This window comes from Limulus polyphemus, unplaced genomic scaffold (assembly GCF_000517525.1).
Source record: "Limulus polyphemus unplaced genomic scaffold, Limulus_polyphemus-2.1.2 Scaffold659, whole genome shotgun sequence".
Lineage (NCBI taxonomy): Eukaryota > Metazoa > Arthropoda > Merostomata > Xiphosura > Limulidae > Limulus > Limulus polyphemus.
This window is the reverse complement of record NW_013666269.1, coordinates 358,914-371,911: the sequence shown is the minus strand read 5'-3', so window position 1 is coordinate 371,911 and position 12,998 is coordinate 358,914. Positions and strand designations below refer to the sequence as shown.

Here is a 12,998-nt window from a genome sequence, read left to right as displayed (position 1 = left end):
ACACAAGAAATTCATTATAATAATAATGTTAGGGAGCTTCTATTTCTTTGATGATGTGTTTTTTCAGTTGTACAATTGAAAACAATCAAATATATATAGCAAAAACCTTATATTTGTGAAGTTATATCTTCTGTATGTCACAAGCTTACTATATAATCGGTAATACAGACTACTATTCTATTCGTTAATATTAAATAATAATTCAGCATCTTATCTTTACTATTATAAATACCATCAGTGAATCAGTTTTCATCTGCTGTATTTCTAAGGTAATACATCTGAGTAACAAAATCAACACCAATCCAATCAGGAAGTTATCTTAAGTATTTTGAAAAATTTGATACTTAATTTTCACTCTTTCAAATTAAAAACTAAATGTTAGGAATTTTACTGTTTTGAACTGTAAACTAAAGCTACTGTTACAGATAATTCATTCAAAAACCATTATTACTATGAAGAAAGTTTACCTCTACACTCAATGGCTCACTAAGGGGTGAGTCTACAGTATTTTCGTGCTCACTTTGTTCAGACTGAGAACTATTCCGTCGAACGTCTAAAGAAAACTGCATGTCTCCTGGCTTTTTGGTTTTTCCCAATAATCCAGCTTTAGATGCTTTAAAAGCAGCAATCTTAGCTTCTCTTTCTTGAAGCCAGACTTGATGTTCTGCTTCTGCTGCTTGCTTAGCTTTGTTTTCTCTGTGACAAATTAAGAAATAAATGACAAAAAACAATAACAGTCTTCAACATAAAACACCCAAATACCAAAAGGGAGGCAAAAAGACCTGAGTAATTAATGTATCATGCCCCAAAAAACTAGCAATAAATAAATCAAATATAAGGGGATAAGGCCAAGGAAGATAAACATACCACTGAAGAGAAGATACTTGAATGGGCATCCACCAAAAACCCCACAAGGGAATGGTGGATTACCATGGAAAAAAAATGAATGAAGGAAGAATAACCAAAAAGTTTAGAGTGTGAGAGACAAAGATGGGAAAACATAAACCTAAGAAAAGATGAACAAAAGACAGAGGATCTGACCGCAAGTTGAAAGAAAAGACTCCAGAGTTTGGGAGTCAAAGAAAGGCAATACAGCATGAAGTTAGGCCTATTCATATAAAGTAACAAAGGAAGGAGAACGAGGCATGTAGGCACCAAAGTAGTGGTAAAAGTAACTGAATACAGACAAGCACATCTGGATAGAATGTAAAAAATATAAAAAGAAGCAGGAGGAAATGAACTAGAAAGAGAAGGCATGAAACAAACCTGACAAACTTAATCCTTAAATTACAAACAAGGCTTAGGTAGATTCAAGAATGCATAGGTATACAATTAGACAAAGGTAGGTAATGGGAAAAAAAAAGCAAAATCCTTTCCATTACAAACAAGAAACAGAGGTGGAGGCATGTCAGGTCAAAAATAAAGGCATAGGTCACATGAACTACACCACCATCCACCACACAAAAGCCATCACTCCTCCCAACAGACAAAGACAAACCCAATGCCAATGTAGGTGTGAAACTAGCATGACCAACAACTTGTCTCACACCAGACAAAGTGGAAGTTTCAGATACTTATGAAATAATGTGGAAAAGTTCATGACCAAGTTCATCATTACACGAGTGCCAAATCAAGAAGTGATGATTGTGCTATAGAGTACAGAGGGAGTCAGATATGCTAGGAGGGTATGTCATGCTCCTCTTGGTGGAGGGTTGTTGCATGCTACAATGCAGCTATACCGCATGTAAACACATGATGCTAGGTGGAAGCCTCAAGGCTGGTGGCAAGTGAAAAGTAGTGTGAGCAGTAATTTGTAGTTTAGTGGGAAAATTTCTAGTCAGAGCTCTTGTAGCATTGACCAAATGCATATAATTGGATGTTCTGAAGGCTTAACAAAGGACATAGCTAGGAGATGTTGTTAGTTTCTTTAATAAAAGTTCTTTTCATTCATGAGTGCTTGTGATAAAAAGTATCAGTTTGAAAGCTTTAGAAATTTTCAATGAGAAGGCATCAGATAAATTTACTTAGGTTTAGCGAGTGTGGTAGATGATGTCAAAATATTCTGAAGGCTCAAATTCTTATTTATTAATTATTATTCCTATATTTATCATATTCAACATAAAAGATGGTTGATTTAAGGAACTACGTACAAACAGCAATTAGACTGATTAGTGTCACACAAACAAATAGATTATTCAAAATTATGAATAAATCAATTAAATGAAATTATAATTCAATTGACTATCACGAAAATAACCAACTAATCAAAACTATTGTTTCTGATTATAATCATTTTTCGATTATTCCAATAACCAATTAACTCTCTCACTATGGGCTCAATCGAGTTGGCTAAATTAGTGAACTGAAATTGACCTTTAGAGTTTCCATACTATAACTTCTTTTAATATGTTTTGTGTATCTTCATGAAATTTCATAAACTTTCAGTAAAGATTACAAGTGTTTTGTACATGAAAAAAAATCTGAATTTTTAATGAAGTATTTTTACTGAATATTTCTCCGTAAATAAGCGGAGTCAATGTGTTGACTGCTTTGAGTGAAAAGTGAGTTCTATGTTAAAATAAAAATACTTTAATTGATCTGGAGAAGATCAAGTTTCCTTTGAATAATCTTTAAAACCTTATATTTTGTTTGTTATTTTCTCTACTCTATTCACTCTATACTCTATACACATTTGGTCAATTTGGCTGGACCTTGTAACACCATAAAAAACACAAAATAAATGTTAATTACCCTTTTTCTTGTTACAATTATTGCAAATTATAACAAGAAATTACAGTTGTTTATCCTATATAACTTAAAGCTCTTAACAGTATACATTTGTTTCTAATTAAATTTATTATTTTATTGCTCTTTGAAACACATCTATCTAATAATCACATCACACAAATTGTAAATCACTTTGTGAACATGTAACTCATGTTACCATATCGAATTATGTGATGCATAAACTGCTGGCAAGTATACCTCATGAAAAATCTTTTTATTGTTGTTTTCCCTTCATCTTACATAATCTAACCTAATCTAATAAGTTTATAATAATAATAATAAAGAAAACACATGGAAAACAAGAAATATAATACTTAACTCTCTCGCTATGGTTTCTGTTGATTCAACCTAAAAATTGACCCCGAATTGACCTTAATAATTTTCATACTATGACTTCTAATATGCTTCGTGTATCTACATGACATTTTGCAAGTTTTCAGTAATCATTAAGTGTAATTTGTAGAGAAATAAAATCAGAATTTTCAATGAAATATTTTTGCTAAAAAATTTTCCATAAATATATTGATTCGAAGAGTTAAATGGTCCAAGTGCAAAGTGATTTTCATGCTACGATTCTTCATCTGAAAAATCTCAACTTTCATTTATGTATTCTCTAAAATCTTCAAAAAATTTATTTCAAATGTTTTGCTTTAGTAAAACTTAATATTTCATCTATTTATTTCCCTACTTTATACAAGATTGGTCAAATTCACTAACCTCGTAACCACAAAAATAAAATTCAAAATAAATCTAAATTACCCTTTTTTCCTTTCTAGAATGACTTCAAATTATAACATGAAACTACATTTGTTTAACCTAAATAGCTTAAATTCCATAACAGTATACAACTGTTTATATTTAAATTGTATTGTTTTATTGCTGTATGAACTGTCTAAACTAATATTCCAGCCATAAAATTTGTTAATCACTTGGCTAATGTAAAGCTCACGTTACCCTATTGAATTTCATAATGCATGCAATCATACTTCATTTTACCTACTCTAACCTTATTTAACCTAAAAAAAAGGTTCTAATTTTTACATTTTAGTTATTTTTATAATAATAATTAAAGAATACAAATGAAATAAAGTATTTACTTGGGCCTTCTTTTTTTATATTTTTGTTCTCAACTGTTAATGACACTTAACCATACTTATTATATACTTTATTCATTGTTTATTCACATACAATGATAATAAAATAGTTTGAGGAACACTGAAACTAATCAATTAATAAATAAGCAATAATAAGGGTACTGCATCTTTCGTTAGCACCAGTTTTTTTGCAAATCCCATATCAAACTGTAGTTTATTTTCGAAGTCTGATTCCAAAAAGTGTTCACTACTTACATGACAGCTTTTGGTTGGACTCCATTTATCACAAGTTTTTTATATAAAGTTTGTCTAGGCTTGTGCTGTTTTCTGTCTGACTTAAGTGGAATCTCATGCAGAGATACCTCTTTTTCCTTGGGAATATTCCTACATCTATAAACAACACAGCGAAAAACAATAGTTGTTTATGTCCTCAAACAACTTTCTCACGAATAACTGTATTCATGACATCTGTCAAATGAAAGTTGTCCAGAAAAAAACGAATTGTTTTCACATAAACAAACCTACAATTGTTTACACAAAATGGCACACACAGAGGAAGCCGACTGCGACTGGCCTTGTTTACCTTAAGTGACGTCATTTGCCTCTGACCCAATTTTTCAACCAAGCAATCACAAAGGCTGGCTGTTGCACTAACTTAGGGAGCTTGCAGGGCCATAGCTGGGGCTAATTATCAAAAAATGATTTGGGCATAATCTTTAACTTTTATTTCTCCAGCACTTAAATATAAATATAAACATATTGCAATTTTTAACTGTCCAATGTCTTTAAAGCTACTTTGGAAAGAAAAAAAGGATAATTTAAATTTATTTCTGATTCTTCTTTTTTGGTCATTACAAGGTCAGTCAAATTGACCAACCTTGTATAGAGTTAGCACACAGAAACTAACAAATATAAAGTTTTACTGAAAAAGAAAACATTTGAAATGTATTTAGTAGGTTTTAGAAATTATGTAAATAACATTTAATATTTTTGAGACAAAGAGAATTATTTTCAATCTTCAACATGAACATAAGTTTTACACTTGTACTTGTCAAAAAAGGACTTGATATGTTCACGAACAAATCTATAATAAAACTACCTCATTAAAAAACTGATTTTTTGTGTACAAACAACTTGTAATATTTACTAAAAGTCTGCCAAATTTTGTGAAGATACACATTACTGGATTAAAAGTTATAATATTATAATTATATAAAAGTAAAAATGTTCATGTGGTCAGTTCTTGGGACCAAGTCCGTGTTGAGACAGATCTCAATGCTAAATGTGCAGAGCATGTTCTGTACGCACATAGTCTAGTCTAATTTGCTAGGTTATGGACACTGACCGGGTGCACTTCATGAACAAACTAGTACAAAGTGTATATGTATGCAATATGTGCATAACAAAGTGTGAAAATACTGTATGTGACATTTGTTGGGAATTTCTGAGAAATTAACATCATCTTTGGTATATCAAACTGACAACATTACACTGTATTGTTGGAGATCTCAAAGGCATACAAGAAAAAGGAATGATTTGCACGTTATACCAAGCAAAGACAAAAGTGATTTGCAACTGAGGTTGTTTTGATTCATAAATTGCCATACAAACCCAGATATTTTGACCCCTGTATTAAACAAAGTGTAGTTTTAAAATATATTAGTAAAAGAACTAGCTGAAAACAGGAAAAGATTAATCTCATGAAAGTGTAATCAGTAAATGAGCTCAACAGTTAATCAAGTAGCAAATTCAACTCTTCACTCAGCTCTATTCACTATTTTAGTGTTCTTGTTTGAACATTTCAGGTAACAGTTATAGGCTTGTCTTCAATTAGCTTCTACTGTTTAAAGCTGTCATTATAAGGTTAAGTTGGTGGTCTTATACATGCTCCCTTAATAACTTGATACAAGTTAAATTTGAATAAAAGGTTCTCCAATGCAGTATGAATTAAATGAATCCAAAACAATCTCTTTATCTAATAAAACTCACTTCAAATATTAATAAATCACCCACCAGTCCTTAATGAAAGTGGATTCTAAATATTGGCTTATTATTTTATAAAAAGGTTTCAACATATACACAACACCTTTAGGTAAATACAGTCAATTACAATGAAGCTATTCTGAAATAGTTTGAATACATACTCTTGAATCTGATTCCACATTTCCTCAAGTTTGTCATCAGCATGACCACTTCTTACTAACTCAATTTCTCTCTTTAATTTCCTGAAACAATAACAATAAATAATCTCAATAATGGCATACTACATACACATAATACAATTGAATCCAAATATAAAAAGTGGGAGGTTCTGATTTGGTTGATAAATTAAACTTGATCTACTATTATGTTGAATGAAAGAGGAGAGTGTTAACTGGTAAAATACAATTATCGTAAAACTTTTATCTGATCCTTGCAACTTTTTGTGAGTAAAAGTTCATATTCTATAATTCATACTTTGGTTACCTGAAGTAACTCAAAAATCTACTAAAGATACAAAGTTTTCCAAAAAATAGCAGCAAAAAGAAAAAGAAAAAGTACAAACATACATGTACCAAACACACCACTAAAAATAATGTAACTATTTATTGTTTTTCAGCTCAAAATCTTACATTTCTAAAAATTGTTTGAGATTCTTTTTTAGTTCTGTTTTCTTTACCAATTTCTTCTACAGTAATAAAATGGTGAGATTCTTTTGAGATTGGGTGTTTTTGAGTTATATCATCCTTTGGAATTAACCCTAACAAAAGCAATGTGTAAAGTTCAGTCCCTATTTTAAGTGTTAAATTCAATTAATATTAACAATGATAGTATTGTACTATATTTATATTACAATATTACTATTGAAGCTTTAATAGATAAAAAGAAATGTAAACTGTGGGAAATGGCAGCAGGATTTCAAGAGGAGTTTAAGCTTTTACATGCAAGGGATATATCAGCTAATAATGATTTTCAGGAAGATAGAAACCGTACTATTAAGGCTAAAAGTAGTTGATTTAATTGTAATGAGCATATTCTATTGAGCAACAGATTTCAGCCTTTGTCTTGTGCAGATGATGAACTATTGGAGAGAAGGAAAACAAAAAGGACAGAGAAGTATGTGAATGATAAACTTAATAAGGTTATAGTTATAGGTGATTCTTTGACAAGGCATGTGGATAGGATAGACAGTGGGGAGAAAAGAATTAGATATGCTACCCAAGGGCATGGGTGGAAGGTATAACTGACAGAGCAAGAGATATAATAAAGGGGGTTAGTAAAGATACAGTTTTTGTTGTGCCTATAGGGGTTAATGTTGTAGAGAAAGGTAGGTCAGAGGAGCTAATTGATAAGTACACGGGATTGATAGAGGCATTTAAAGAAAAGAGCCAGAACTTAATTGTTACTGCAAAGAATTAATTGTGGGGATGAATTATAAGTATGTCACATTAGGGCTGAACACTAGTCTTAGATTAATATGTAAGGATGAGCAGATAGGCTTGTTGGACTTGTGGGATCAGTTTAATGGGAGAAGGGAACTTTGTGAAATGGATGGTTTACATTTAAATAGGGTAGGGGCTGGTTTGTTTCCAATGGATATTAACTCAGCTGTGAGAGAAGTTTTAAACTAGTACTAGACAGTGGTGAGGGTCAGGATAAACTAAATGCAAAAAAGAAGAGGCAGAGAAAAGTTTAGCATAGGAAATGAGCACAGAAGCAGTTATAAGGGTAGGCTTAATTGCTACTATAGTAATGCTAGGAGTAGAAGAAATAAAATAGATGATTTTGATGTAATGAGAATAACTGAAACATGGTTAAATGTAGACGATTTTGATGACAAAAATTTCTTGGAAATACATGGTTATAGGTTATTTAATAGGGTTAGAGTGCTAAAGAGAAGGGGAAGAGTGGCTTTAAATGTAAAATGTGAGTTACATCCTGTTAAAGTGAGATATCAAAGGTTATAACAAGGAGATTGATATATGATAAAAACCTCACCATCCAGACAGAAATAGTGCACATGAATGGAGGATCAGTAACATATACACCAGCAGAACACAACCACTCTACTCTCAGCTGAATGTAGTTGTATATTTAGTTATTTGCATAAAATCACATTCAGGAGGATACCTCCATGGTCCTCCACCCCAGTGGCTTGGAACTGGAAAGTAGCAAGAACTCCCATACTCCATTTGAAGAAAAAGGGAGCATAAAGTGTGATGGAGAGTCCAGAAGAATGCCAACACTGGAAGCAGTGCAACGGGTGACCACAAAAACCATATTTTGAAAACCAGACCACCCTGATTTATTCAACTTAAGGGAAGGCAGGGATGGGCAACTTTCCCCTTCTGCTTTACTCATGCAAGTCCATTGGTTAGTAGAGCCTGGAAGGGTCATAATTATGAAGCAAATATGGAGTAAGGAAAATACCCCATCTCAACAGTGTGTGTTATATGCATGGGAATATATTTTATGATAGCAGCATGACCATACAGTGCAGATTTGTAATGTATTAAGTATACCTGGACATGCAACACTCCCAACAGAGTGGGATCTGAGCAGCAAAAAAAAAAGGACATGCCCCTGAAAGGAAGTAAAATGTATATAAAAAAGATAACTTGCCCAGTCACAGTCTTACCGAAGTTTGAAGGATGGCGACAGGCAGGAGACATTATCATTAAGATGAAGAAACAGCCACCCAATGTAAATAGTGGGAGATGAATGTATGAGTAGTAGTCCCCATTCCAACCTGAAGAATTTCCTCCAATGTATAATAGAGGTGAGATCCAGGGAAAAAATAAGGTGCTCGATCTGATGTGATGAAACCTGGAACAGATTTCAGGAAGAAGAAGATGAGAAGGAATAAACCAATTGAATCAAAAGACAAACTCAATTGGTAAGAGTTGAAGGAGAAAGGTCACAAACAGGGAAATGTTACCAGGGGATGGAAAGATGAGAACAGGAATCATGAAAGGAAGCCATGTGGGAAATGTAACAACAAAGAGCATGTACAGGACATAGAAGCCTATCTGGATCAGACCTGGAATAAAGGTGGGAGATGGAAGAAAGAGAAATTGTTGAGAAGGAAAAATTACCTTCATGAGCTGCTGGAAAGGAAAGATCAATCTGGATAAAGGAGAACATATGTGGAATGGTACAGAGTGCAGGAGACATTGATGGTGAATATATCAGACCGTTATCACATCCATAAGATAATAGGAGTATGAACTACATCTTAAGGTAGAAGTGAAACAAAGAACAGTAGGACAAAGATTCAAACAGAGGTAAAGCAAGGCAGCGAAGAACCATATTGACATCCCAATCTAGAAGGCCCACTCAACAAGGAGGTCTATGAATCTAAAAGGAATGTAACAGCATGGAGAGGATAGGGGGAGGTAAGTACAAGACGGTACTGGGAAAAAATGGAAGGGAGGAGGAAGCAGTACATCTAACAATGTGTGGACCTTGTTTAACCACCAACACTGATCATCTAAGAGGGAAAGAGGAAGGGAAATGGGAGAATCCAAGGGATCCCAAGTGAGATTCCATTGGTCGTGCAGAGTCCACTGAAGAGACTGCATATGTGCCCAACCCAAGGGGATAAGAGCTTCCATAGAAACCTACATCCCCAAAAGTGAGCAGTAAGAGAGAGAGCAGCAAGGGTGTGGAGAACTGAAAGTTCCATCAAATGAAGTCGAGGAGGAGAAGGTTGGGCCCAACTAAGGTGGGAGTTGAAAAAGGCCCGCATGTGGACAAGATATTGGGTAGAGGACAGGAAAGTCTTCTCCAACTTCATAATCCAACCCACTCAAGCAGCTTCTGAAAGAATGAGACGAGTGTGACAGGAATATCCATTTCAGAATGAGCTAAAAGAAAAATGGAACTCCCGAGCATGTATAGATTGGGCAAAAGCTTTGAACACCTGAAAAAAGACATATGGAACCGAAGCAAACCCAAAAAGCAAGGCACAAATCTGGTACACAACCCTGTGATGGACAAACTAAAAATAGCATCTGCACCGATGAGAAACAGGAATGTGTTGATAGGCATTCAAGATGTCTATCTTGGTACGCCACAAACCGAGAGAGAGAAAAAGTCCACTATAGTGTGAGAAAAGACTCCATTGTAAAATGGGGAAGATCCAGAAATTGATTGTGGTAGGACAGGTCGATCCAGGAAACTAGTCCTCGGTTGTCTTGGGACCACAAACAGCTTGGGGAAGGATGGCTGACAAGCTCAATAGCTCTCTGTGATATATGAGTTTGAACTGCCTTGGACAGATGTTGACTGGCAGTAGGATCCTGAGGTAACAGAGAGGATATGGGTATAAGAGACAACAGGATTGGGGAAAGGAACTGTATGACAAGTCCTTGTGACAAGACCTGAAGTTCCAATGGTTGGTAATGAAGTCCTGCCATATTTGAACAAAATCAGTCAAACGAGATCCCACCGGAACAGAACCCACAGGATAGTCACTGGTACTGCTGGCAATGATGAGACCTGCATCGGTGAAAATAACAAATGGTGGAACTCCTAGTGTTACGAACAGATAAAGACAGGACGGTGTCAGACGTGGAACAGGGGGTTTTCAAGGGTTCAGGTTGAGACAAATGAGCAACCAAAGACAGATTCCACACATAATTCCAAAGTTTTTAGGAATATCCCCAAAAAAGATTTGTTGGAGAAATGGAGCCATCCACAAGTTCCAAAGATAAGTTGATGGTAAATGAACCTGGAACCCAGAAGATCCAAACAGCAAAAAAACCAAGGAGGATGATCCCTCTAATGTAGCGGTAATGAGAGATAAGGCATCCCCTGAAAATCCCACAGGAGAACAGTGCAGTGCCTCAGAAAAGAAATATATGGTAGATGAGGACCATAGCAGAGTCATAAGGGTAACTTGAAGGTGGGAAAACTAGGCCTTGGATAAACAGACATGGCTCTTATGATCAGGCCCCCCCCCCCAAAAAAAAACTGCCAGTAGTGATTCTAACTGTTGAGAATCAAGAAAGGGGTAATCTGCTGGATGGTAAGCTAAGTTAAACTAATCTGTGGCCCATGGAAGGTGAGGCATGCTAGAATCAGCTCAAAACTGAGAAACAAATTGCTCAGCATGAATCCTGATGTCATGTAATAAGGAAGGAACAGGATTATAAGAGATAAAATGGAACATACTTGAGAACTCACATAAAAAAAGGCTGAATCAGGTTTGGCAGATTCCACAGGAAAGCCATGGGAAGGCATAGCATAATTGGGAGGAGGAAAATGGTTGTCAAAATCCTTGTCATCATGAAAAGGTTCAGCTGTTTCAGGAGAAAGTTGATCACTGTCGGGAGAAAAAGGTAGACTCAGATAACAAACAATCTCCCAACGATTAAAGACCAAAAATTCCTCAGTCAAGTTCCCCCAATCTCAAGCCTGTGTAAGTGTAGTAAGAGTAGATGGTATAACCTCAAAGTGGTCACATTAACTTTGGTATTCATCACGAAATGATGAAATTTTGAAAGTTATTCAAATAAAAAAAGAGGAATAACTCAAGGAAGTTTGCACAGAAAACTATAAAATAGAAAACAGCAGTAAAATATAGAAATGATCTTTCCATTTCATATGATATTAATGAAGAAAAATTGCATGAATAAAGAACAATCAAAACACATCTTGATTGTAGCAAAATAAGTGATAGTTCGGTAGAATGGGTCAGAAGGCTGTGTTGCACTCCTATTGGTGGAGGGTTGTCGCACGATGATTTGTATAAGAGATGCAGTGAAACCACAATAATCATAGGGAAGTGAAAGACTTGTGGTATGTGAACAAATTTTTGCATATAAAGGGCAACACTGAACAAGAACAGCTATATATATAGATAGATAGATAGAGAGTGTGTGTGTGTGTGTATATGAGAGAGAGAGAGAGGAGATTATGTACCATATTGTAAGAGGCCTTCAATGAAATGTGGGAGAAGCAACAAGTATGTAGCAGTTCAAACAAGGTCTGTATGATTGTAAAAAGGCAAGAGAGCCAGATGAAGAAAAAAGAAGTAGGACAGAAATGAAGAAGGTAGAAGGGCAGGGGAAGAAAAGACAGAAGTATAATGAAAAAGGGGAAAGGTGGCTGACAAGGCCGCATAATATCCTACCATGGTGCACAATGACAATCTATGGTCAAAAGCCTGGTAAAGAAATCTGACAGAGAATGTCTAATGGATTAATGGCCATAAAAATACCACTTGTGTCAGAAAATAGAGAGAGTGAAAGGATGAATCGAGCAATACAAAAGAGGGGAAATGCAATATGAGAAATTGCTCTTTGGATAAGGAACAGACAAACTCATGAATGAAGAAAAAGGAACAACACTCCCGGATAAAAGAATAATGTAGAAGGTTGGAGCAAGGTGAACCTCAACAAAGGAAGAAGAGGTGCCTAAGATGCTAGTTGCCAGTCACTGGAGAAGAGAAAACCAAGACAGAGCTGACCAATAAGATGCTGCCAACATGACTTGACAAGGAGTGTCACAAAACAAGACAGAGGGAAGGCAGATAGCAGAGAACAAAAACAGAAACAAGAGACCAATAAAGGCTGAGGGTGTACACAGCCAAACAGCCAGTTGTGGGATTTTAGATAGAAAGAGTTGAGGTGACCAGACATTCCATGGTTCACAGATGATTTGAAAATGAGGCTGAATGAAGTGTGAAGAGAAAAGGGATCCAAAATGGATCATATATATAGTGTCAGAGTCAGGAACAACTGAGAAAATAAGACCAGCCATCCCAAATGAACAGCTTCTCAGTGTAGAATGGATATGGCTGTAAGAGAGGCCTAACAAATAAAAGTGAAAAGTAGCCTAATATACAGAAAGGAATGTATACAAGGTCTGGGCCTGTGAATGTGGCAAATGAAAGCCCTCAAGACCTGGCAGAAAACATAAGGAGAAAAGCCATGCCAAAGGATAGAGCCCAAAACTGGTATACCATATCATGATGAACTAATCACAGAAAATGTCATGATGACAGACCTATTGGAGTGTGAAAAAAGACACCCAAGACATGAACCATCTTCATTTAAAGGCTGGGAAAAAACAACATATTAAGAGGAAGAAATCATAAAAAGTGATTCAGAAAAGAAGGAAGGAATCAAGGAA

The 12,998-nt window shown here is 35.1% G+C and overlaps 1 protein-coding gene across 2 annotated transcripts in view; it reads right to left on the bottom strand.

The window, feature by feature from the left end:
* LOC106459773 (bromodomain-containing protein 8-like) overlaps positions 1 to 12,998 on the bottom strand; it is a 106,433-nt gene that overhangs the window by 55,319 nt on the left and 38,116 nt on the right. For both annotated transcript variants that reach the window (XM_022386316.1, XM_013919429.2), the window contains exons 6-7: positions 6,026 to 6,106; positions 468 to 696 (exon numbers count right to left, since the gene is read on the bottom strand). In XM_022386316.1, the coding sequence (XP_022242024.1) occupies positions 468 to 696; positions 6,026 to 6,106 (310 nt within the window). The remainder of the gene's footprint in view (positions 1 to 467; positions 697 to 6,025; positions 6,107 to 12,998) is intronic.